General features: G+C 60.9%; 1 protein-coding gene across 1 annotated transcript in view; it reads right to left on the bottom strand.

The window, feature by feature from the left end:
- Window positions 1-25,074, bottom strand: part of SMARCA4 (SWI/SNF related BAF chromatin remodeling complex subunit ATPase 4) — a 95,251-nt gene that overhangs the window by 59,078 nt on the left and 11,099 nt on the right. The window contains 12 exon segments of the mRNA XM_058290303.2: window positions 4,339-4,396; window positions 4,505-4,635; window positions 8,077-8,127; window positions 8,213-8,380; window positions 9,640-9,813; window positions 11,001-11,174; window positions 12,284-12,410; window positions 14,239-14,497; window positions 14,887-14,985; window positions 15,073-15,453; window positions 16,176-16,308; window positions 17,989-18,241. Coding sequence (XP_058146286.1) covers window positions 4,339-4,396; window positions 4,505-4,635; window positions 8,077-8,127; window positions 8,213-8,380; window positions 9,640-9,813; window positions 11,001-11,174; window positions 12,284-12,410; window positions 14,239-14,497; window positions 14,887-14,985; window positions 15,073-15,453; window positions 16,176-16,308; window positions 17,989-18,210 — 1,977 coding nt within the window. The 5' untranslated portion in view covers window positions 18,211-18,241.

Genomic DNA, 25,074 nt, shown 5'->3' with positions numbered 1-25,074 from the left:
TCCCTGGCTACTTCAAATTAAGAACTAAAATGTTTATTTATTTTTTAAGTTTTTTTTTTTAATTTCTCTCCCCTTTCTCCCCTCCAGTTGTCTGCTCTCTATGTCCATTCGCTGTGTGTTCTTCTGTGTCCACCTGCATTCTTGTCAACAGCACAGGATATCTGTACCTCTTTTTGTTGCATCATCTTGCTGCATCAGCTCTCTGTGCGTGCGGCGCCACTCCTGGGCAGGCTGCGTTTTTTTCACACGGGACCGCTCTCCTCACAGGGCACACTCCTTGCGTGTGGGGCTCCCCTACGCGGGGGATACCCCTGTGTTGCAGGGCTCTCCTTGCATGCATCAGCACTGACCATGGGCCAGCTCACCACACGGGTCAAGGAGACCCGGGGTTTGAACTCTGGACCTCCCATGTGGTAGGCAGACGCTCTATCAGTTGAGCCAAATCCGCTTCCCTAAAATGTTCCTATTTTATCCTGTTTCAGTATTAATACTCATAAGAATATTTGCTTTATTGATACTATTTTCCATTACAACCATTCTTTCATTCTTTTAGGTTGAAAACTCTTAAGTTCAGGGGTTTTGATTTTGGTCTCATTTTACTTTTATTTTTTAAATTTTATTTATTTTTTTTGAGGTGCCGGGGCTGGAGACTAAACCCGGGACCTTGTATATGGGAAGCCAGTGCTCAAGCACTGAGCTACATCGGTTCCTCTGGTTTTGATTTTAAAGTGCAAAAATTAAATAAAGGAACCAGCAGATGTAAAAAAAAAGAAAAGAAAGAAAATCCCACCAAGTCATTTTTGTAGTAATTGAATAAGTGACCCTAAAATTTATATGAAGGGAAAATGGACTTGGCCCAGTGGTTAGGGCGTCCGTCTACCACATGGAAGGTCCGCGGTTCAAACCCCGGGCCTCCTTGACCTGTGTGGAGCTGGCCCATGCGCAGTGCTGATGCGCGCAAGGAGTGCCCTGCCACGCAGGGGTGTCCCCCCCATAGGGGAGCCCCACGTGCAAGGAGTGCACCCGTAAGGAGAGCCGCCCAGCGCGAAAGAAAGTGCAGCCTGCCCAGGAATGGTGCCGCCCACACTTCCCATGCCGCTGATGACAAAAGAAGCGAACAAAAGAAACAAGACGCAGCAAACAGACACAGAGAACAGACAACTGGGGGGGCGGAATTTAGTAAATAAATAAATCTTAAAAAAAAAATTTATATGAAAATGTAAAGGACCTTGAATAGTCAAAACAATTCAGGAGGAAAAACAAACGAACAAATGAACAAAACAGTTGGAGGACTAACATTACTTGATTTCAAGACATTACAAAGCTAGATTATCAAGAGAGTGTGGTACTGGCACAAGGAGACATACAGATAATGGAACAGAATAAAAAATGAAATACAAACCCTTATATTTATGGTCAATTGATTTAACATAAAGGTGCCAAGACTATTCAATGAGGGAAAATAATCTTTTCATCAAATAGTGCTGGGTAAATTGTATATCCATAGGTCAAAAAATAAATTTGAACCTTTTCTTCCGACTATATACAAAAATCACCGCAACATGGACCATAGTTCTACACATAAGAGCTGGGAAGCCGGCGTGGCTCAACTGATAGAGCGTCCAGGGTTTGATCCCCGGGGCTTCCTGACCTGTGGTGAGCTGGTCCATGTGCAGTGCTGCCACGCACAAGAGTGCCGTGCCACACAGGGGTGCCCCACGCGCAAGAAGAGCCGCCCCGCATGAGAAGAGCACAGCCCACCCAGGAGTGGTGCCACACATGTGGAGAGCTGATGCAGCAAGATGACACAACAACAACAACAAAAGACGCAGTTTCCCGGTGCCACCAGATACTGCAACTGGACGCAGAAGTACACATAGTGAACAGACACAGAGAGCAGACAACAGGGGAGAAGGGGCGAGGAATAAATAAAATAAATCAATAAATCTTTAAAAATAAACAAACGTAAGAGCTTAGACTGTGAAACTTCTACAAGGAAAAACAGGAGAAAATCGTCACATCGTTTGGCTAGGCAAATAGTTCTTAGATACATCTCCAAAAGCACAACCCATGAAAGGAATAACTAATTAAATGGACTTCACCAAAATTAAAAACATCTGTGTTCAAGAGATGCCATTAGGAAAACGAAGAGGGAGGAGGACGAGAATGATTTACAAATCACATATCTGACCAGACACCTGTATCTAAAACACAGAAAGAACTCCTACAACTTAGAACTGAGATGACAAAAAGTCAACGAAAAACTGGGCAAAAGACTTCCTCTTAAGATGAACGAATGGCACAGAAGCACATGAAAAGGTGCCCACTGTCATTAGCCACTAGGAAAATGCAAATTAAAATCACAATGAGATACCACTACACATGCACTAGAAGGGCTACAAGCAAGACAGACAAGTGTTGGTGGGAATGTGGGAAAACTAGATTCCATGAAGAGGTACAGCCGCTTTGGAGACTCTTTCTTAAAACGCTAAACATGGGAGCAGGTGTCGCTCAAGTCGCTGAGCACCAGCTTCCCATGCACAAGGTTCCAGGTTCAAACCTCCTAAAGAGAGGGAAAAAAAAAAAGCTAAATATAAACTTATCATCAACGCAGCCATCAGCAATTCCAATCTGGAATTCCACTACCCAAGAGAATCGAAAACGTAGGTCCACACGAAGAAGTGCAAGCAAAGGTTCGCAGCAATATTATTCCTAAGAGTCAAAAAATGGAAATGGTGCAGATGTCCAACGACGGGTGAATGGATAAACAAAACGTGGCACACCGTACGGAGGAGACTCGGCCAGGAAAAGGAGCAAAGCCTGTGCACACGCCGACACGGGCGGGCCTCACACACCTCGCGCCAAGGGAAGCAGCCAGGTACAAAAAGGCTACACACAGCGTGGCTCCAGGTATTTTAGAAAAAATGACCAGAAAAGGAAACCGTGAGGACAGGAAACAGAGCAGAGGCTTCCTGGGCGGGAGGGGGGAATGGGGTCCGATGGGCAGTGGGCAGAAGGGAGCTTTTTGGGTGACAGGAATGAGTGGTCATGACCGCGTGACACGATGAGCTCAATACAAATCACTGAACGGTACACTTTCTTCCTTCCTTTTTTTTTTTTATTAAGGAGGTACCAGGGATTGAAGCTCATGAAATGCACACTCGACCACTGAGCTCCACTCGCTCCACTAATTGTCCATTTCAGTGGGTGCATTTTGTGCTATGTGAATTATACCTCCATAAAGCTGTGGAAACATGACAACGAAGTGGAATCATTAGATTGTTAAAAGACTCTAGAGAATATAAATATTAAATATATTATCTTTTTAAAACACCACAAGTCAACGGAAAAGGGGTGGATTAAATGGCATACAAATGGGCTTAGTACTGGGAGGGGATAAAAAAAGCCAGCGTTCCACCTCAAGTGCTCGCCAGATACATTCCAGATAACCTTAAGAGGTACATGCAGCATCTAAGTAAGGAGAGGGTGAAAGCAAGATACACCAAAAGAAAGGTACAGGTGCACGCTAAGCTGGCTTCACGCTCCAGCTAAATCTGTAAGGAGCACTTAACAATCCATCGCTGAAAAACACAACTCATCAGAAAGGGGGAAATAAATGAAGCAGACGATTCATGAGAGGGAAATTGCAGTGTTCAGTAACACCTGAAAAAAAACGTCCCGACCTAACAGGAATCAAGACGTGCACATGACAATCCCATCAGAGAAGTCAGAAGTGGCGGAGACTTTGGGGACAATGTGACGTCAGCTGAGGGGGGCACACAGGCGCCCCTCTGGAGGCCGGCGGGCAGGATGAACGAGGGCTGCAGCAACGCCCCCAGGCCCCTGTTCAGCCCCCTTCACCCCCTCCAGGAGGGAGACGCAGACAGGGCCCTGCACGCGGCCTCTGTCACCTTCCCGTGGGCGGAGCCAATGACTTCAACTACACGCAGCCGTTTACACGTTCTCAAGGAAGGAGCTATAACGGGCAGGCAGGTACACGATACAAGGTCAGCTGCAAAGAACTCAAGGCCCAGCGTGATGCTGACTTTCCCCGGAGGCAGGGCTATTGTGCAGTTGAAATCCGGCTGGTACCACCGAAGGGCTGAGTGTTTCATTTACCCTGCTGTAAAACGTCAGCCGTCAGGCACGGCCGACGGGCTCCATTTTAGACGCTGCGCTGGAGAAGTAGCTCAGGCCAGGACGAGGGCCTCGGCCACACCCCCCCTCAGCCCCTGCCAGGTACGAGGCTCGGCCAGCGCCCTCCGGGGTACCGGCCACATGGGCAGAAATCACCAGGACAGCACCCGGGGCCTCAGAAGACAGGAGCCGGCCTCTTACCTCCTCCTCTTCTTCCGAGCCGCTTTCTTCGCTGTCAGATCTTGGTGCTACTTCGTACCTAGAAAGACAGTACCCGTGTTTCCATCCGCATCTCCCAGACCCAGCGGGATGCTCTTTCCCTAGGGGACTCCGGACCCCGCGGCGGCGGGCGGCGGGCCCGACTCACCCTGGGTTCATCTCGAGCCAGGCCTCCAGCTGCCCCGCTTTGGGCGCGTCGGTGCCCGTGAGGATCTTCCCGCTCTCCACGTGGATCACCTTCACGGGCAGGTCGCTCATCTGGCTGGTCTCGTCCAGCGGCTGAAAGAGAGCCACAGGGGCGACTGGAGGAGGAGCGCGGCCGGCAGAGGGCGGGGCCGACTGCGGCCGACCCGCTGAGGGCCTGCCCGGCTCCCCGCCTGGAAGGTGGCACCCAACGTGGCTGGTGGTGGCGAGACGGTGAATCGTTACCTGCGCGGTGACGGTTCAGTAAAGCCTTAGAACCCGCCGGTCCCGGCGTGTAACGGGCATTTCTGAGATCACTGAATCGATGCAGACGTTTTAATTCTGAGCTGGTCCCACGACTCCCTGGCACTGCCCGGGGAGGGGGCGGCGGTTAAGATGCTCATACGTGAGCCCTGAAACCCCCCGCTTGCCCCAGCCAAATTCTGATGCACCTGCTCTAGAGTAAGGCTCGCGTTTCTCTATTTTTTTTTCCTACTTGTTACAAAGACTATTTTGAAATGATCCTGAACTTCCAGGGTAGTGACAGAGATAAAACAAAACCCAAAAAGAGGACTCTGGCATGCCCCCAAGTTTGTAGAAAAGCCCCCCAGGTGACCTGGGCGGGCAGCAAAGGCTGAGGAAAAGGAAAGCCCACCCCTGCCAGCAGGCGACGTTTGCCGGCTGCAAGGCAAGAACAGCCACAGGCAGGGCCCCGAGGAATTCCCGGGGCTGCACTCTGTCCTCGAGTCTCCCGAGTGACCCCAGGAAGGCTCTGCACCGTCTTAAGAACTCAGGAGGACGTTCTGACTAAAATCCCTAGGAATGAATATGTGTTTGGGTTAATCGCTCCGGCCATTCGGCTCTAGGAATCATGCGAAGGTGAGGTGCAGCGTTGCAACAGGAAAAGAGGGAAAGAGCTGAACTATCTTTGAAGAGGGGCAAGTTAAATCGTGGTACCCAGAGCAGCTCTGGGCAAGCGGCTCAGAGCGATATTCTCTGTTCCAGCTAAAAACTGGATGTGCCCTAAACAACCATCAATTTGAATGATAAAAGGAAAATGGCCTGCATTGGAACGCTGTCCAAAATACCCTGCAGAGTAAAAAAAAAAAGTCTAGCTATGACTAGATGGACCCAAATGGCCCCAAAACAAAGATGCTACGTGTACAGAGATTTTTCAAAGGGCCCGGAGAAAACAGGAACCACTGCCGATGGGCATGCGTGGGGAGACCAGGTGCCAGGGCACTCTTCCTTTTCACGGGTGCGTTATATCTCAAAGGCGCAAACGGCCATCTCCGTACTACGGCGACATCAGGAAGAACAAGGAAAACCCACGTGTGGGACTTGGAAAGACGAATGAAAACACCTGTGACAGGTGCGTGGAGAAAGGTGCTCGCGCAAACTCCCCGGGGAGCCCGGGGAGCCCTGGAGTCCCTGGGGGAGGCGAGACCGGGAGGGGCGGTAAGGGCGGGGAAGGAAAGCGCTTCCGGTTTTGAACCTCCTAACCGCTCCCGTCTGTCTGCCAGCCCTGTGCGTGTATGGAGTGAGGACATGCTCAGGTGCGTGTGACGAGAGGAGCGCTGGCGTGGAGGGGAGGGGCTGAGCAGGGACGAGGTCCCTTGGCTGAGGGTGCCACTGTGTGGTCTGGGCTTGTGTGTCACATACTGGATAAACACATGGAGGAGTAAACACACAACGGCAGCGAGGACCCAGGACAAGCCACGCCCGCTGGGGCCTGGGGCTGGGGGAGGGCCACGTCACTGGCACCCAGGGCTCAGCGCGCGTCCTCCAGCCGCAGAACTCCACACAAACACCCAATTCTCACTAGGTGGCTTCGCTGCACTGAGGGACGGGTTAGGAATTCCAAAGCTACCTCCCGCAAATCCTTGGCCTGGGCAAATATGTAAATACACTGCAGAGCCAGGTTTCTCACTGTTACGGATAAGGCCGGAAGTAGCCCTGTGCGTTGGCTTAGAGATGAAATTTTGGGTTAAAAACTGAAACAGAAATACAGAGGTGCATGCGTGTAGACATCCATCTCCCGGCTCTGAGCGTGGTTTCTAAACAGTTTTCTCTGAAAAAAGGAACCGGGGTTGCTTGGAGAAATGGCTGGGGCAGCGGAAGTACAGGTGCACCTAAAACACCTGGCGCCAGCAAGGAAGAAAGTGCTGGAAGGGTGGCGGGGCGTGTCCGCGGATGCAGGAGCCAGCGTGAAGGGCTCCTAAAGGCCGAAGCTGGATCAGTGTGAACATGAGAAAAGGTAACGACAGTCAAGCGTTCCGATCGATGAAATTACAGAAGAATGCAGGAGCCTACCCGGGGTCCCCAAAGCAGGACCCAAGGGACAAATCTGGCCCCACGGCCTGTTTCCAAACGGCTGGCGAGCCAACAACGGTCTTGACAGTCTCAAAAGGTTGTCATAAACCACGTGCACGCCACAGGGTCCACCAGTGGCCCATGTAACCTAAAACAGTTTTCCATCTGGCCCTTTCCAGAAAAGTCTGCTGACCCCTGGTCTCCAGCAGTATAAAGAAACAAACAGCAGAGAGGGTGCAGCTCTCTACCGACAGCACCCATCACGGCGAGCACTGATCCTGGTGAGAGCTGCGACAATGGGGGGGGGGCTCTGAGGAGACACAGCACCTCTGCAAGGCCTGAAGGTCCCCCCCTCGCCGAGCTGCTCAGCCCCAAGGGGAAGACGGGGACTTCACGGCAGAGAAACCTGGCAGACGCCGCCGTAGCCAAGGGAGCAGGGGCAGGAAGCGCCGAGCAGGGCACACGCTTCCGGGTCTCCCTGCCAGAGGCACGTCCCCTGGGACGACGACTCCCGAGAAAGCAGCGGTCAAGCCCAAAGGGACGGGCGTGGGCCCCCAGACTCGACCGAGCCCTTCAGAACGGTCAAGGCCAGGAGAGGCCAGCAAAAGGGAGGGAGGGACCACTCGAGATCGGAGGAGGCTGAGGAGAGGAACGCTGCGGGCGACGTGGGCCCCGGGGGTCTGCTCTGGCTCGGAGGGGCAATCGAGGGGCGGGTGGCGGGGCCCTCGTGGGGGGTCGCACCGGGATGTGGGTGCAGACCTGGACGGCTGTGGTCAGGTGATGGAAGGGCGACTTCGTTTTGAGGAAATAAACACTCGGCTACGTGAAGGTAGAGGGACCGCACGCCTGCAACGTGCTAGCCAAGAGTTTAGGAAAAAATATGTACGTGAAAACGGGGGATCTGGGTGAAGAGTTCCCAGAATTTTCTGTGCCGTTCCTGTGACTCTCCCAGTAGCCTGACATCACGGCAAAGGGAAGAGTTAGGAATAAAGGACGTGGCACACACGGAGACAAGTCTGGAAGGAAGCGTGCTCAGCAGCGGTGTGTCCCTGGGGCTGACACCGAGGGGGGCTGACGCGGGCGACAAGGGGACGCCGTGCGTTCTCACCTTTGTCCTGCTCGGCTTTCGTAATTTTTAAAAAGAAAAACCCGTTTTTGAAGGCCGAGACAGGCCCGGGCCCCGGCTGGGCGGGCGCGCCGCGAGGAGAGCCCCTGCCTCCTCACCTCGCCGTCTGGCCCGATGGCAGGCGTCTGTCCCTCCGCGTTCTCGGCCTTCTGCAAGGAGAGAGGGGCGCGTCAGCCCCCAGCCCGGGAGGCGGCGGCACGGCGGTGGGGGCAGCCCCCGCCCGGGCCCGCGCACCTTCTTCTTCTTCTTCTTCTTCTTCTCCTTGGCCACCTGGGCGGCCTTGTGCTGCCGCACCAGCTCGGTGAGGTTCGCCACGTACTCGTCCGTCTGCTGCAGCAGGTAGGCCAGGCGCTTGTCCTTCTTCTGGTCGATGAGCTTGCGGTAGCCCTCCTCGTCCTCGGCCTGCGAAGGGGGTGGAGAGCTGACGGGGTAAGGCAGGGGAGCTGGGGCTGAAACGCAAGAAGACACGGTTCTCGCGGGACGCGGGGGTGTGGGCGTGAGTATTTATCACATAACACGCAGTGCAGCGTGGACTTGGAGAGGGGCCCGTGGCTTTCACCTGACTGGCAGAGGGGCTTGTGGAACGAGAATAAAAGGAAGGAGGCCCTGGGTGGATGGGTAGACAGTTTGTTGGAGGTGATGAAAAAGTCTTAGCAGTGCAAGGTTGTGATGGTTGTACGGTGTTGCAAAAGTAAGTGAAGCCACCGAGCTGTACACTTAAAAATGGTTAAACTGGGCAATCTTACGTTAGCATAAAGGAAACATTAAAAAAAAAAAAAAAAGGCTGCCTGCTGCCTGGGGGTTAAGCAGCGCCCAGGCACACGTTTAGGGGGCTCTGGGCGCCCCCTCTAACCACCGACCCGCCTCCAGGTCGTCCTTCCTCACCGCCCACGGAGGGCTGACCCTGCGGGGACCTGCTCGCGGGCCAGGTCCTGTCCAGCCCTTGGAGCACGGCCGGCAAGGCCCGTCCTCGCCACAGCACACCCTCCTCTCCACCTGGGCTGCGCTGCTGTCACTCCCATGAGCCCCTGCAGACCCCGCCACCCCTCAAGGGAAAGCCACAGCCGCCCAGGGCCAACTCGCGGACCCCGCCGCCTGCCCGTCCACCAGGCTGGCCTGGGGCATGGCCCCTGCCCTGCCTCCCTCTCCCCCGGGATCCCGCGTCCGTGGGTCACGCCGCCCGAGGCCCCTGATCTGAGCTTCCTGAGCCACGGCCGAGCTCCCACCCGGCCCTGCTCCACTCTCTGCTGCACGACCCCCTCTCCTGTTCCACTGGTGCACCTATTTCTGCCTTGTAAACACGCGCCCGGGAACAGGGCCCGTCCTGCTCGCTTTTGTGCCTCTCTCCACACACGTACCCAGAGGAGCGGACTCTCGTTAGCAGCCGGCCAGTGAACATTTAGGATTCAGCGGCCAGGTGTAAAGGGTGGGTGGGGAGCAGGGCGCTGTGTCCACAGGAAAACACGGACGGGCGCCCAACGGGCCCAGGGGCCGGGGCGTCACGACACGGGCACAGCGACCGGGCAGAGGCCCCGGCGCAGCTCACCGACCTCCGGGCCCGAGCCCTGCCGAGCCCCCTGCCACCCCCTGGCCTGGAGCCACGCAACGGCTCGGGCAGCGCCAGGTGAGGTGGGGGCGCGGGGCCCGGGCCCGAGGCTCACCATGAGGCGGCGCATGCGCTCCTTCTCGATGCGCTCGTTCTCCTTCTTCTGCTCGCGCTCCGTGTTGGCGTGGTAGGTGGCCACCGCTTTGGTGAGTTTCTGGATTTTGCCGGTGACCGACCGGTGGTACTCTTTGAAGTCCTTGGCGTGCTGCAGGATGCTGTTGAGGTACTCCTGCGGGGGCACGCGTGGGGGCGGGGGGCTGAGTTTCCACAGGAACCGCAGCAGGGTTCCCCCCAGCGAGAGAGCCGCCGCCTCAGAGGTGGACTGTCTGGAGACGAGAACACCGCCGCGAAGGGGCGCGCCTGCCCACTGGGCTCGTTCTCCCTGCGCGACGGGGAGGCTCGGGGCTGGCGGAAGCAAACGCGCCCCGTGGCCGGAGGCAGCCGGGCCTCGCGTCCCCAGGCTGTTCCACCCCTGGGTGTGGATTTTAAGGAAGGTCCAGAGCCACAAGGCCCATCCCGGCGTTAGGCTGCACGTCCCCCGACGGGGAAGCGGCCCCATCCTGTCCTGGACACCGGAGGTACCGAGACACTAAAAATCACGTTTTGGTAATCTCTAAAAACAAGAAAATACGTGCTAAATTAAAAGAAAAAAAAAAAAAGACAACTATGTGTTGTGTTCAATGATTTTAAATGCCGGTTTTGATTATGTAAACAGGAAAAAAGTGGGAAGGACACAAAGAGCAGTGTTGGATTTCTTTTCCTGTTACTTTAAGCTTTATCAGTAATATGCGCTGACTATAAAGAATCTTTAGGAAATCTAAATGAACAAAAAAATGAACAAAAACCAAGTCCCACTCGATGAGGGACTTGAGTGTCCTTGAGCGACCTTGTAAAGACTGGGCCACAGCACAGCCCTCCTGCACTCAGCACGCTCCACGGCTCCCACGCGAGCCCGGCAGAAGCCACGTCCTCCCTGGGCCCACGCCGTCCCCGGCCTGTCCTCTCCCCCTGGCTCCTTCACTCTGCGGACACTGGGATCCTCGCTTTTCCCAGCACCCAGCCGCGCCTTCTGGCCTCAGGGCCTTGGCACCCTCGCTCGGTCTGGAAAGTGCGTCTCCCTCCCGGAGCCTGTGCTTGGCTCCCACCTCCTCAGACAGGGCTCCCCAGACCAGCCCGCCTGAACCGGCGCCGCCGTTGCTCGCCATCCCCTACTTCATTCCGTTTAGCGCCATCATCCCGGCACGTGACGTGTGGATGTGACCATGGCCCAGCGCTCCCACCACGACAGCCCAGAGGTGGCCCTGCCCACTCCCTCGAGCCTGGCCCTCTCACATAACGGACACGAAGAGAAACGAGCGGGCGCGTCTATGCACAGCACCGACGGAGCCTGGTGGGCGCGGGGCCCGCGGGACGCACCTGGTGCTTCTGCCGGCGCTTGCGCTCCTGCTCGATCTTCTGCTGCTTCTCCAGCTTCTCCGTGATGCGCGCCTCGCGCAGGGACTGCCGCTTGCTGCGCTTGTAGGCCTTGGCGTTGAGGGCAGTCTCGAGGGCCGTGTCCCGCCGCATGCACACCACCACCTCCTGGCGCAGCTGCGGGGAGGAGGAGGAGGGGGAACCGGCTGCGGCCGCCAGCGCTGCACCCCGGCGACGACACGCGGCGAGGTGGCGGCCCTCGGCCAGGCTGCGGCTGCGCCCACCTGGCGTGAGGCGGGGCGGCGGCACGTGGGCCGGGAGGGGCTGCCCCAGGGAGGGTGTGCTGTGCGCGCGTTCACGCAACGGAGGAAGAGAGCGGGCACTGAGGGGACGACAAGTGCGACGCACGGCCCTGGGCTGGAGCGAGTGATGGGGGAGAAGAGGCTCAAAAGGACGTTATGGGAACACATGAAAAAAACTTAACTAGAGAGCGTGAACTTATGTCAGCGCTGAGTTTCTTGAATGTGCCAACCGTGTCACCGTGTTTGAGGTGGTTACTTAAGCAAGGGCCCTGGTTCTCAGGGGATGCACACAGAACTACCGTGCGCTCGAGGAACACAGCGTGTGCAACCTTCCCTCCAATGCTCAGAAAAAGGACGGATGGAAGGACGGATGGGTATGCAGGTCGATGGCTGAAGGACGGATGGATGAATAGAAAGACACAGCAAATGTGACAAAATGTGAAAGGTGGGAGATCTGGGTAGCCGGGGGGAGAGGCGTATACTAAAAGTATGTGTTTTTGTGTTATTTTTGCAACTCGTTCCACTAAAGCAAAAAGTTTGAGGAATACTGAAATCGGAATGCTGCTGCTTCCAAAAGAACGCTTTTCAAATGCCGCCAGTGCCACATCGATGGCGAGGCCAGCGGCAGCCTGGCAGCGAGCAGGGCAGAGCAAGCCCCGTGGAGGGACGAGCCCACCTGGGAGCCTGAGGAGGGCCCCTTGTAACTGCGGGTGGCAGCGCCCACCCTCGACCACGGACACTGCTCGGGGGTCATGGGAGAGCACAATGCCCTCAGCAGTGGCCCGTTCGAGGCGCCTGCCTCGAGCTGGCAACTGTCGTCCCCGGAAGGGACGGACGCGCTCATCCAGCACCCCGCCAGGGCGCAGGACGCGGGGAAGAGCGGCAGGACGGCGAGCCCCTAGCGGGGGACGGTGGGCAGCTGCCCAGGAGGCTTCAGGCTGGTGGCGAGGCCCCTTCCTCAGGCCGGCCGCGCCCGAGCCCCACCTGCCTCTGGAAGTTGAGCAGCCGGAGGGCCTTGAGCTCGATGGTTGCTTTGGTTCGCAAATCCCCGGCCAGGGACCCGGGAAGGTTTTCAAGTTCCTGAATGCGGTGCGCGATGCGAGCCTGCAGCCTGCGGCGGAGAGAGAGAGAGAAGCCCAGGAGGTGAGGGGCATGCCTGGTCCTCGAGGAGCCCTCCTGGTCCCCCGAGGAAGCCCCGACCCCAAGGGAGGCGGGCGCTGGCTGGAGAAGGGCACGAGCCACGGTGCGCAAGGACGATGGCCACGGGGGCCCCGAGGCCGGCCCTGGAAGTCTGGCAGCGCAGGGCGCCGTCCCGGATGACACAAGGGGCCGTGGGAATCCACGCGGCCTGCTGAGCCTCAGGGTCCTCACCTGGCATCGGGGGAGACTCCCAAGAGCACCCCACAGGCTGACTCTGCTTACTCAAGCTTCCAAAGCATATTTAACAAGCACCTACTGGGTGCCGAGGACCGGACCAGGCGTGGGGCCTCAGCACCCGCCAGGCCTGCCAGGCTCCCGCGGAGCCTCGCAGGCTGGTCAAGGAGGCCAGTCAGGAAGGCGTTCAGAAACCAAAGGCCTGTGGTGACTCCAGAGAGGGCCAAGTGCTCGGCAGGCGGGGGGCTGCAGGGCGGCAGGGCCTCTGCGAGGAGACGGCCCCGGCGGAGGCCTGGACGGCTGGAAGCAGCCTGCACAAAGCCCTGGGGCAGGAGTGAGTCTCGCTCGCTAGGCTTGGCGACTTGGGAGAATGCGACAGGCAGGGACAGAATGCCAGGCAGGGGTTAAGAGAAAGGGGTTTACTGGACAGGTAAGGGGCAGCTAACCAGAGGGCTGAACCCGGGAAGAGACGTGACGCAAGTGAATTTTATAGAGACCTCTTGAAGCTGCTGCGCGAGTAACTGGCTAGACGGACGAGGGTGGGGGACAGGCAGCCAGGAGGAGGTGCAGCTGGGGGGGGAGGGACGGGGGAAGGAAAGCAGGGCTCGGGGGGTGCCGGGGCACAGGGACAGGAGGGGAGGCGTGCCACCGAGCGGAGCTGGCAGGAAGCGGCTAGGTGCATCGCCGCCGCAGGCCTCACACCTGGGGAGGACTTACGGCCACGCCAGGGCCGTCCCCAGGGGCGAGGCCCAGCTGGCTCCCCGGGGAGCTCGGCCAGACCACAGGGGCCGACCTGGAGCGAGCAAGTCCCTGTAACGTGGGGAGGGAAAGGGGAAGACAGGTGCTTGGGGGGGCAGTTGGGGCCCGACAGCGTGGGGGAGTGTCGCAGGCCCACTGTGCGCCCGTTCCCGTGCCCGGTGGCCCTGCACCGCAGGAGCCGGGGGCCCCGTGTGGGAGGAGGGTCTGCTCGCAGCCTGCAGCTGGATTTCAGACGTCGATGACCCCAAAGCTGGGCAGACGCGGGGGCGGGGAGCAGCAGAGGCTGTCGCCTGCTCGCACATCCTGCGCTCTCTGGGCCGCGCTGCGACAGAAGCCACGTGACTTCCAGGTGCACGTGCCCCAGGGCCCCACCACGCACCAAACTCGACGCGGGAGCAGGTGGAGACGAGACCAGGTGAGGGTGCTGAGGCAGCGTTCTTGTTAGCAGAAACCAGAAGCCCCTGGACTGCCTTCCAGCCGGGCGACCGGCTACCCACGAAACCCCAGTATCAACGAGAGGCGCCCAGGCTCAGGGCCTGCCCGGCTGCCGCCGCCACGAGCTGCCGCCACAGGCAGGGGCCCCGGCAGCCTGCCGAGACCTTCCGCCAGGCTCTGCGGCTCTGCTCCTGGCTCCTCCTTGTCGGTATTCCCTTGGCTAGGACAAAACCCGATCCCGCGTACAGTGCTTTCCTGAGTTCTGGGAACTTGTCCTAACAAAACTCGGGGACACGAGGGGGGCGGAGAGCCCGGGCTCTGTGGCTGTCGGCCAGATGCGTGGGGGGCCGGGGTGGGAGGCGGGCGCTCACCTGTGCTCCCGCTCCTGCAGGATCTCCACGGGGTCGAGACCCCGCGGCTTCTGGATGGGCGTGATGCGGCTCTGCTTCTGGTGCAGCGGCACCATGGGGGCGGGCTGCGCCGGCTGCCCGGGGGACTGCGTCTGGGGCGGCATCACGGGGGAGGCGGCGGGCGGGACGGCGGGGGGCGCGGGAGAAGGGCGGCCCGTCGGCTGCGGCGGGATCAGCTTCTGAGGCGTGCTCGTGGGGGCGGCAGCATTCGCCAGGGGTCCTGGGCGGAACCGGGCAGCAGGGCTGAGCTCTGGCGCTGCGCCGGGCCCCGGTCCTCCCGCCTCCAGCCCCCCTCACCCGGGTCTCAGCCTTAACCGCCCCCGCCCACCCCGAGCAGCCGTCCTGCACGCGTGCCCGCTGGGCCGAGCGCCCGCCTGCGCCTGGTGCTTCGGGGCTGTGGCCTCGCTGCACCAGCCTTTTCCCGCCCTGCGCCTGCTGCGGATCTGACGGGCCCCTGAGAAGAGCTGCTCGCCGTGAGGCCGCTCACTGGGCCTCGGGCCCCGAGAGGGACCCCAGAGGCAGAAGACCGCCAGCTACCCCCAACCAGCCCCGCGGAGCATCCGAGGGCAGCAAAGGCGCTCGGCCGTCCCGCCAAGGGCGGGGACTTACCTTCAGGCCAGGGCTTGGGGGGCCCTCCGGGGGGCTGGCCTGGCATCCCAGGGGGCACACCTGAGGGTCCCGGGGGCGGCATGTTGGGCCCCCCCATACCTGCGAGCAGGAGGGAAAGGGCAGGCGAGCATGAGCCGCGCTCAGCATGGATGCCCGCGCCGCGCGAGGCCGCCCCGGCAGGCTTACCGTGAGGGCGGCTGTAGTTGGGAGGGGCCGGGCCCGCACCGGGGCCGGGGCCCGCGGCAGGCGCGGAGGGCGGGGGCAGCGCGGGCACCTGCTGCTGCATGCCGGGCACGGGCCGCTTGCCCTGCACGGCCATCTGCAGGTGGTCGGGGAGCGGCTGCCCGCGCGCCAGCATCTTGTAGGCCATGATCTGCGCGCGCAGCTGGTGCAGCTGGTTCTGGTTGAAGGGCGTGGCGCCCCGGCTCTGCTGGCCCAGCGCCTGCGGGTCGGCGCCGTCCAGGGGCGCCCCGCCGGGGCCCGACGACAGCTGGGGGCCGGACGACGGGCCGCTGGCCGGGACCGGGCTGGAGGCGTGCTCCGAGCCGCCCAGGGGCGAGGGGTAGCCTGCGGGGAAATGCCACCCCGGTCAGGGGGCTGCTCGCCACCCCCGGGACCTCTGGGAAGATGCAGCACCCATCACTTGCCCGCCACGCTCCCACGCACTGACCCCAAGACCGCGAGCCGCCGCCCGCCCGCCCGCCACTCCCGGGGGTCCCACAGGCTGCCCTGACGCCCGCGGGCAGCGGCAGCACAGCACATCTGCTGGGGCCGCGTCTCGGGGCCCGTGGCTGTGGCTGAGCGAGGCGCCAGGGCCCGGCCTGTTCCTGACTTCCCTCCCTCCCGCCTCCACTGCCTGCGGCGCCCCCGGGGACCCCGATGCCGGGAAGGCTGGTGAGGCACCTGCTCCGGCGCCTTCCCAGCTTCGTGGGCGTCCAAGCTACCAGGAGGGCTGGCCGGAGCGGAGCCTGGGCCCCACCCCGGGGACCGGCTTGGGCCAGGGGCCGCGCTGACATCCCACCCAACCCCCGGCACGTTCCCCCACCCGTGCTCCTTCCCCGGGGCAGCGGCTCCCTCCTCGGGCACTGTCCTAGAGCCTCCCCTGCTAGAGCCCCCCCAGCTAGAGACCCCTAGCTAAAGACCCCCCAGCTAGAGCCCCCCAGGTACAGCCCCCCAGTTAGAGCCCCCCAGCTAGAGCTCCCCCCCGCTAGAGCCCCTCCCCTCCCCGCTAGAGCCCCCGTGCTGGAGCCGCCCTGCTAGAGCCCCCCCAGAGGAGGGCCGGGCAGTACCTTGGGAGTGCTGGTCCAGGGGGCTGGGTGGGGGTCCCATCCCGGCGTGGGCCCCTGGCCGCATGCCCAGGCCCTTCATCTGGCCATAGCGGGGGTCATCCGACATGCCCTTCTCGTGCATGGACTCCAGCGGCTGCGGCGACAGGCCACGAGGCAAGTCAGCGGGTGGACGGGAGGGCGCCCGCGCAGCCCCGCCCAGGGCAGGCCGCTGCCGTCGGAACTGCGTGCACGGCGGCCGCCGGGGCGTTCCCTGGGTCGTGGGGGCCTCGACACCCGTGGAGGTGGCAGGACAGGCCCAGAGTGGGCGCCGTCGAGGGTGGGCGACTACCCGAGTGGGTGGTGAGGTGCTCGGGGGGCTCAGGGGACAGCCACGCTGGCAAGAAAGAACGTGAGCAGCAGTGCCCGCCCAAGAGCAGCCCCGGCCGGGCCCCACGCTCCTGGCTCGTCCTCACGGGGACGCCGCCCATCAGCCGGGGAGGCCAGGACCCTCTTCCCAGGGAGGCGGCATGTCGCAGACGGGCCGCACCTGTGCCCACGGGGACCACGGCCGCTTCCCAGCGTGCTCACGGAGCGGGGTCCTGGCTCCCCGACTGGGAACCGGGAAGGCGGCTGTCCCCGGCATTGCCTCCTCCCCGAGCTCAGGGTGGACTGCTTCCTCCCAGGAACGGCTGCTGAGAGGGCCGCTCCCGAGGTGGGGACACGGGCTGGGCCCTGGCTGGCGCCCGTCCCGCTCCCCAGGACCCAGCCTAACGGGCCCGGGCACCACGCACCACCTGCTGGGCAGGAAGGATGGCATCCCCCGCAGGGGAGGGGTGGGCCTGGGATGCCCGGCGGGCCGTAAGTGCCACTCGGCAGGTTTGCCCCCCACTGCGCGAGGGTCCTGGGTGGGCGCCCGGAGAGACACTCGCCACGTGTGCGTAGAGGTGTGTGAGCGAGAGGAAGGAGCGGGCGAGCAGGGGAAGAGGGCGGCGTAGTGCTGAGGGGGCAGCCTGGGAGCCAGAGAGTGGGGGCTGTCCCCCAGCTTCCCAGGAGGGACCGCATGGAAATGCACAGGGGGTGGGGGGCGCGCTGTGCCAGAGGCCACAGAGGCAGATGCCTGGGTGCAGGGGGATGGGCCAGGGACGCCCTGGCAGCTGCATCGCCCACTCCGAGGGACACCTCCCCGCGGCTCAGCTTCCTCGTGTGAAAGGATCACAAAAGCCAGCTCCATCTAACGGGCTGGGGGCAGGCAACTGGAAGGAACAAGGGGCACATGGACCGCTCTGGGGGGGCTGAGGACTCAGAGAGGCTGGCGCAGGGCCTCTGGGGTCCCCGAAGCGGCGTCTTCTTGCTGGACGCCCGTGCATCAGGGGATATTTCCTCCAGCCATCACCCTGGAGCACGCGGGTTAGAAGAGACTTTCACACCTCGCTGGCCCAAAGCTCCCGTCAGGCCAGCAGGGCCCGCGCTCGAGGCGCAGGGAGCTGCACGGGGCGCCGGGGCCCGGCAGAGCAGCCAGATGGGCCTCCTTTTTGGGACCCGCTTTTCCTCCTTCTCGTGGAAAGACCGATGTCGCTGCGTTTCCGAGGCGGGAGATGGGTGTGGAGACCCAGGATGGGGGGCCGCTGGCCCGTGGGGGCCGTGCCACGTGGCAGGTTGCCCCTCCAGTGCCCGGCACGTGGACCTTGTGCCGTTGGGTGGGGGTCCCACAGCGTGAAAGCCTCTCCACCAGCCCTCCTGGGAGGGGCCAGCCCAGACGTGCTGGGGGCAGGGAGGACGGGGGAGCAGGTGGGCCGGGCCGGCGGGGGCGCGTGTGGGGGGCGGGGCGCCCTACCTTGTGCATCTGGTGCATGCCGTCCTGGGGGTACCCGCCGGGGCCCTGGGTCGGGAGCGGGTGTCCGGAGGACGGGGGCCCCGGGCTGGGCCCCATCATGCTGTGGGCGGAGCCCGGGGAGGGGCCCGGGCTGGGGCCCAGCATGGCTCCCGGGGAGGGGCCTGGGCCCGGGGAGGGCCCCGGCCGAGGCGTCCCGCCCAGGGGTGGGTCCGAGGTGGACATCCTCACGGCAGCCGCGCACAGAGGCCTCCTGCTGGAGAGAAGCCGCCGTCAGTGTGGGGCGCGCGGGGAGGCTAGGATCACCCCCCCGACAGAGACCCCACCGCCGCCCCAACCCCTTCTCCTCCATGCTTCTGGGGGGGAAGTCATCTCAGGGGTACAGAATCAGACCGGATGCGCCCAGCGACGCCCAGGCAGCCCAGGCAGCCCACAGGCCGAGGGCTCGGGCGGACGTTTCTCCAGGGAAGTGGCCAGTGAGCTCGCGGAAAGATGCGCGACAGGGCCGGCCATGAGGGAATCGGGGAAACGGAAACGTGCGAGGTACCGCGTCACACCCCCGGCTGGCGGTTACCCGACACGGGAAAGCACAGTGTCGGTGAGGACGCAGGCAGAATGGAGCCGCACACACTGCCGGAAATCGGCTTGTGGGTCCTCAAAAGGTTCAACGCAGAATCACTGCTGCGACCTGGCAACTGCACGCCTAGGTATACACCCAAAGAACAGAAGACTTTACATCCCCGCTCACTGCGGCGTTCTTCACAACAGCCGAGAAGCAAGCAACCCCAGCACCCGCCCAGACGACGGATAAACACAAGGAGGTGTGGCCATAGAACGCAATCTCATCCCGCCCTAAAAAGAACCAAGTCCTGAAAACCGCCACAACGCGGACGAACCCCGAAGACAGGAAGTTGAGTGAAATAAGCCACACGCAAAAAGACAGTGTCCGTGAGTCCACTTGTATGAAATAGCTAGAACACGCAAATTCAGAGAGACAGAGAGATCAGAGGTTACGAGGGTAAGTGGGCAGGGGGACAGGGCGCTACTGCTTAAAAGACACAAAGCTTCTGCTGTGGGTGACACGACGGCTAAAATGGCAAACTCTACCTTTTCTATGTTACCAAAACTTAAAGAATCCAATCAGAGAGCCCAGGGACTCCAGCCCTGGCTGGGGTTCACCTGGGGCTCACCTGGCCATCCTTCTCTTCCTATGTTTCTGGTCACACCAAAGAGAAAGTGCTCGAGGCGGGGCGGACAGGCTAAACTGCTTATTTAAGAGAGAGCAGACAGACTAAGGCTCAAAGCCTTGGTGGCAACACCATCTGACTGCACCTTCTTAGAGTCCACAAAAATACACATTTTATCGCAACTGATGCAGGTTTTTCCATTTAAGGAAGTGAAAACAGGTTTCCTTTAAAACAAAGGAACTGGAGTTTAAAAAGCCAACTCACTTAAAGAGAAAAACACTGTATTAAACAATGGTACTATGATATCACAAACGTGTATGAGTGACAGTTGAATGTCTGAAGTCTGACTACTGTTGTGGTACAAAACTAAAAACTAATACCCAGAACTACAGGACCCTGAGTGTCTACGAAAAAATCCAAAACTCAGCTTTTAAAAATGCAGGGATGCTGGGAAGTCCTGCTTGGTGTAACCAGAGAGTGGTTGGTAAACGTTATAAATGTGCTCTAAGAAGGGTTCCGTTTTCAGGTGACCCGGGACCCACTATGTAGTTAGATGACCTTAAACTAAAAATTGTCTTTAGTCTTCAAGAAAAAATAAAGCCCGACATTCTCACTGATGAAATCTGGGAAGACACAAGAAGGACACCGGAACTTAAGAGCACCCACGGCCCCGGCAGAGGCCAGAAGGAAACCCCGGCGTGCCCGCCGCTCTCTCCCAGCGGCTGCTCAGGGCCCTGGCTTGGTGGGACGGGGTGGCAGTGTGGGGAGGTGGAGGGGCCGTGCCCGCCCTCCCGGCGGTTCCACACGCAGCTCCTCGCTCGCTGCAAGTGCCCAGCGCTGGTGTGCCCGCCGCTCTCTCCCAGCGGCTGCTCAGGGCCCTGGCCTGGTGGGACGGGGTGGCAGTGCGGGGAGGTGGAGGGGCCGTGCCCGCCCTCCCGGCGGCTCCGCTCGCAGCTCCTCGCTCACTGCAAGTGCCCGGCGCTGGCGTGCCCGCCGCTCCCCGGCTGCTCAGGGCCCTGGCTTGGTGGGACGGGGTGGCAGTGCGGGGAGGTGGAGGGGCCGTGCCCGCCCTCCCGGCGGCTCCGCTCGCAGCTCCTCGCTCACTGCAAGTGCCCGGCGCTGGCGTGCCCGCCGCTCCCCGGCTGCTCAGGGCCCTGGCTTGGTGGGACAGGGTGGCAGTGCGGGGAGGAGGCGGAGGGGCCGTGCCCGCCCTCCCGGCGGCTCCGCTCGCAGCTCCTCGCTCACTGCAAGTGCCCGGCGCTGGCGTGCCCGCCGCTCCCCGGCTGCTCAGGGCCCTGGCTTGGTGGGACGGGGTGGCAGTGCGGGGAGGTGGAGGGGCCGTGCCCGCCCTCCCGGCGGCTCCACTCGCAGCTCCTCGCTCGGGGCAAGTGCCCGGCGCTGGTGTGCCCGCCGCTCCCCGGCTGCTCAGGGCCCTGGCTTGGTGGGACGGGGTGGCAGTGCGGGGAGGTGGAGGGGCCGTGCCCGCCCTCCCGGCGGCTCCACTCGCAGCTCCTCGCTCGGGGCAAGTGCCCGGCGCTGGTGTGCCCGCCGCTCCCCGGCTGCTCAGGGCCCTGGCCTGGTGGGACGGGGTGGCAGTGCGGGGAGGAGGCGGAGGGGCCGTGCCCGCCCTCCCGGCGGCTCCACTTGCAGCTCCTCGCTCGCTGCAAGTGCCCGGCGCTGGTGTGCCCGCCGCTCCCCGGCTGCTCAGGGCCCTGGCTTGGTGGGACGGGGTGGCAGTGCGGGGAGGTGGAGGGGCCGTGCCCGCCCTCCCGGCGGCTCCACTCGCAGCTCCTCGCTCAGGGCAAGTGCCCGGCGCTGGTGTGCCCGCCGCTCCCCGGCTGCTCAGGGCCCTGGCCTGGTGGGACGGGGTGGCAGTGCGGGGAGGTGGAGGGGCCGTGCCCGCCCTCCCGGCGGCTCCGCTCGCAGCTCCTCGCTCGCTGCAAGTGCCCGGCGCTGGTGTGCCCGCCGCTCCCCGGCTGCTCAGGGCCCTGGCCTGGTGGGACGGGGTGGCAGTGCGGGGAGGTGGAGGGGCCGTGCCCGCCCTCCCGGCGGCTCCACTCGCAGCTCCTCGCTCAGGGCAAGTGCCCGGCGCTGGTGTGCCCGCCGCTCCCCGGCTGCTCAGGGCCCTGGCCTGGTGGGACGGGGTGGCAGTGCGGGGAGGTGGAGGGGCCGTGCCCGCCCTCCCGGCGGCTCCACTCGCAGCTCCTCGCTCGCTGCAAGTGCCCGGCGCGGCCTAGGGAAGCTGTTCTTTGCTTTTTGTTGGCTTGGAGAAGTTACAGGCTTACAGAAGGACCTTGTGGGAGGTCTCCCCTTGAAAGGAGTTCCCTCACGCTGGCCTCTGATTTTAACACTGTGCACGAGCGTTGTGACTCTGTTACAACTGAAGACAAACAGGGTTACAGCTGCACCATGAACTGGAGTCCACAGCTGACATCAGGGTTCATGGCTTCCGTGGTTTTGCTCACTCCTATTCTAGCAACAGAGATCCTAGATAAGCTTTTCATCAGGCAACGTGACGTCTGACAACTTTTATCGTTAAATAATCCTCTAGACGTGAAGCCTGCCAGCCTCAGTGCGCTTTCTGGTCCTGACACACTCCGTGTTATTCCGCTCTCAGGCAGGAGGGGCACAGATCTGCTCTGTGTTTCTACTGCCTTTTGTTTTTTTGGAGTGGCTGTCTTTGTCCCTCAACTTTACTGGGCACTTGTTACTTCCTAAGGCCAGTAAATTCTGGAGTATATGAAGTTTTTAAATTCAAGGAGGCCTGTCCAGGAACAAACCCAAACGGCGTGCTATTGAGAGGAAACACTTCTCTGCACTCGTTCCATTTGGAAAGGCCTCCGGTAAGAGGGCTAAGCCCCATCCTCAGGGAAGCCTCCTCACCCAGCAGTCCTGCTGACGACGGGCTGACACATGTGGCTGCGGCTTGGCTTCAGGAACGTGGCTTTCTGGGGTACCTGCAGCTCCAAACCACCACACCCTTCCCTGGCCTCCCGCCCGGCTCCAGGGACCTCGGAGTTCTTCCTTGATGGACCCTCCAGAGCGCTGGAGAACTGGCAGCTCCCCGCACGATCCCTCACCCCCAAGCCAAAATCCAGGGAGCTTGGCAAGAAACAAAACGCTTGAGCTTGGCAAGAAACAAAACGCTTTTTAATGAAGGTGAGACAGGAAGTGTATTTGGCTCAACTGATAGGGCGTCCGTCTACCACATGGGAGGGCCACAGTTCAAACCCCGGGCCTCCTTGACCCATGTGGAGCTGGCCCATGCGCAGTGCTGATGCACGCAAGGAGTGCCCTGCCACGCAGGGGTGTCCCCATGTAGGGAAGCCCCACACACAAGGAGTGCGCCCCGTAAGGAGAGCCGCCCAGCGCGAAAGAAAGTGCAGCCTGCCCAGGAATGGCGCCGCACACACGGAGAGTTGACACAACAAGATGACGCAACAAAAAGAGACACAGATTCCTGTGCGACTGACAACAGAAGCGTACAAAGACAACGACGCAGCAAATAGACACAGAGAACAGACAACGGGGGGGGGGAGGGGAGAGAAATAAATAAATCTAAAAAAAAAAAAGGTGAGACAAATCTCATGGGGAAGCAAACCCCGAGCCGCCTCGTCTGCCCGTGACTTTCATGCATTTTGCCTCAGGAACGGCGCCGGCGTTTGACGAGGCGATGCCACGCTGGTCTCCGGCTGGGGTACAGGCGCCCCTTGCTGGGACGCAGGCCCATGGAGACCCGCAGCAGTCCCTCACCGGTGGACGAGCTGAGCGGAGCGGGCCTGCCAGGGCAGGTGGTGGGTGCTCGGTTCCTCAGTGCTTCCCTCCGCCCGTCCTGCTTCCCTCCGCCCGTCCTCTCCACCGCCCCTCCGGCCCCCAGAGCCCTGCAGGGAGGGGAGGAGATCCCAAACGAGTCCCGCAGCATTGGGCGGCTTATGGTTTCCTTCTCACTCGGAGAGCTTTTCTTTCATAGAAAGATTTATTTTATTTCCCCCTCGCCCTCCCCTGCTATTTTTGCTGTCTGTATCCATTCGCTGTGTGATCTTCTGTATCTATCTCTCTCTTTTTGTCTTCTCTTCTCATTTTCTCTCCTCTAGGATTCACCGGGATTCGATCCTGAGGACCTCTGATGTGGAGAGAGGTTCCCTGTCAATTGCGCCACCTCAGTTCCTGGTCTCTGCTGCACTTCACCTTGACTCTCCCCTTGTCTCTCTTTTGTTGCATCATCATCTTGCTGCGTGACTCACTTGCACAGGCACTCTCCTTGCCACGCGGGCACTGGCTCACAGCAGACACACACTTTCTCTTCTCTTTCACCAGGAGGCCCCAGGGATCAAACCCGGGTCCTCCCATATGGTAGGCAGAAGCCCTATCCCTTGAGCCATGTCTGCTTCCCAAGATCTTTATTCTAAGTCAACAAGCCAGCTGCAACCCACCACCCAAGGAAAGGCTCACCGTCAAAGACGCGGATCTCTTCCTGTCCTAGGGTAGCCGTGGCGACGAGCATCCACTAAGAGGTGATTCTGAAACCACAGCTCCTCCAAGGGTAGCTTTACACTCTGCATTTGACCTACTTCCCTCTTCCCACAGAAAACACCCGGTGCCGTCACCACCAGTAGGTAGTACCTGCTTCCCTCGGGGCAGCGCCAGCTTCGTTACAGCCAGGCACAGCAGCTCACAGGAGAGGCGGGTGCAGAGATCCCTGAGCCTCAAGGTGGCCACGGGGTCCGTTTCTGAGCCGTAACGGGTTCCATAGGGGGCATTTCAAAATGGCATTTACTTCCGAAGCTGCCACCTCTTAAGCGTCAAGCTCCAATGAGGTGGGCAAAGGCAAGCGGCCACCGCCAGCAGACTCATTTCTTGATGGGATGTGTGGAAGCACGTGGGATAGGAGCAGGCGCTCAAAGAGCAGAGACGCAATGGCAGACCCGTGCCAGGCAGTGTGGCGGGGAGGGCGCTGGCAAACCCCTGAGCACCGCGCCAGGCTGCTGGTGCCCGCAGGGGACCGAGCACAGGCCAGCAGCTGGCATCACGAGAGAGGAAAGGAAACTGAGATGGGGGAGCGGTGCTCTGCTCTTCAGCCTAGCACCTAAGAGGCACCAGGGGAAAGTGGACTTGGCCCAGTGGTTAGGGCATCTGCCTACCACATGGGAAGTCCGTGGTTCAAACCCCGGGCCTCCTTGACCCGTGTGGAGCTGGCCCATGCGCAGTGCTGATGTGCACAAGGAGTGCCCTGCCACGCAGGGGTGTCCCCCGTGTAGGGGAGCCCCACGTGCAAGGAGTGTGCCCCGTAAGGAGAGCCGCCCAGCGCGAAAGAAAGTGCAGCCTGCCCAGGAGTGGTGCCGCACACATGGAGAGCTGACACAACAAGATGACGCAACAAAAAGAAACACAGATACCTGTGCCGCTGATAAGGACAGAAGCGGTCACAGGAGGACACGCAGCGAATGGACACAGAGAGTAGACAACTGGGGAGAACAGAGGGGGTAGGGGAGAGAAAAAAAAACTTAAAAAAAAAGAAAAGAGGCACCAGGGACCGAACTCAGGACCTCATACATGAGGCAGGCGCTCAACCCCCGAGTGACACGCACTCTGCTGTTTGCTTCGGAGTGCGACGTAGCGTACAGACAGTGTCCCCACCACAGGAGCACAGCGTGGTGCATCCTCCGTCACACACAGCACTTCCCAGGACGTCCTCCGAGAGCCCTGCTGTTTTGACCTTCTCACCACGGGCCCACTTGGCCTGTGACTGAACTTCACGTAAACGCCGAATCAAACCGGGTCCTTTTTCTCTTGATCGTCTTCTTTGGGTGGGCACCGGGCTGCTGGTGTTTGGCCGTCGTGAAGAGCTGTGACGGACAACGCCGTTTGCTGGACACAGGCCCTCCTTTTCCTCGAGCTCCTG

Source organism: Dasypus novemcinctus, chromosome 30 (genome assembly GCF_030445035.2).
Source record: "Dasypus novemcinctus isolate mDasNov1 chromosome 30, mDasNov1.1.hap2, whole genome shotgun sequence".
NCBI classification, from domain to species: Eukaryota; Metazoa; Chordata; class Mammalia; order Cingulata; family Dasypodidae; genus Dasypus; species Dasypus novemcinctus.
The sequence above is the reverse complement of the archived record's forward strand: the minus strand, read 5'-3'. Positions and strand labels throughout refer to the sequence as shown.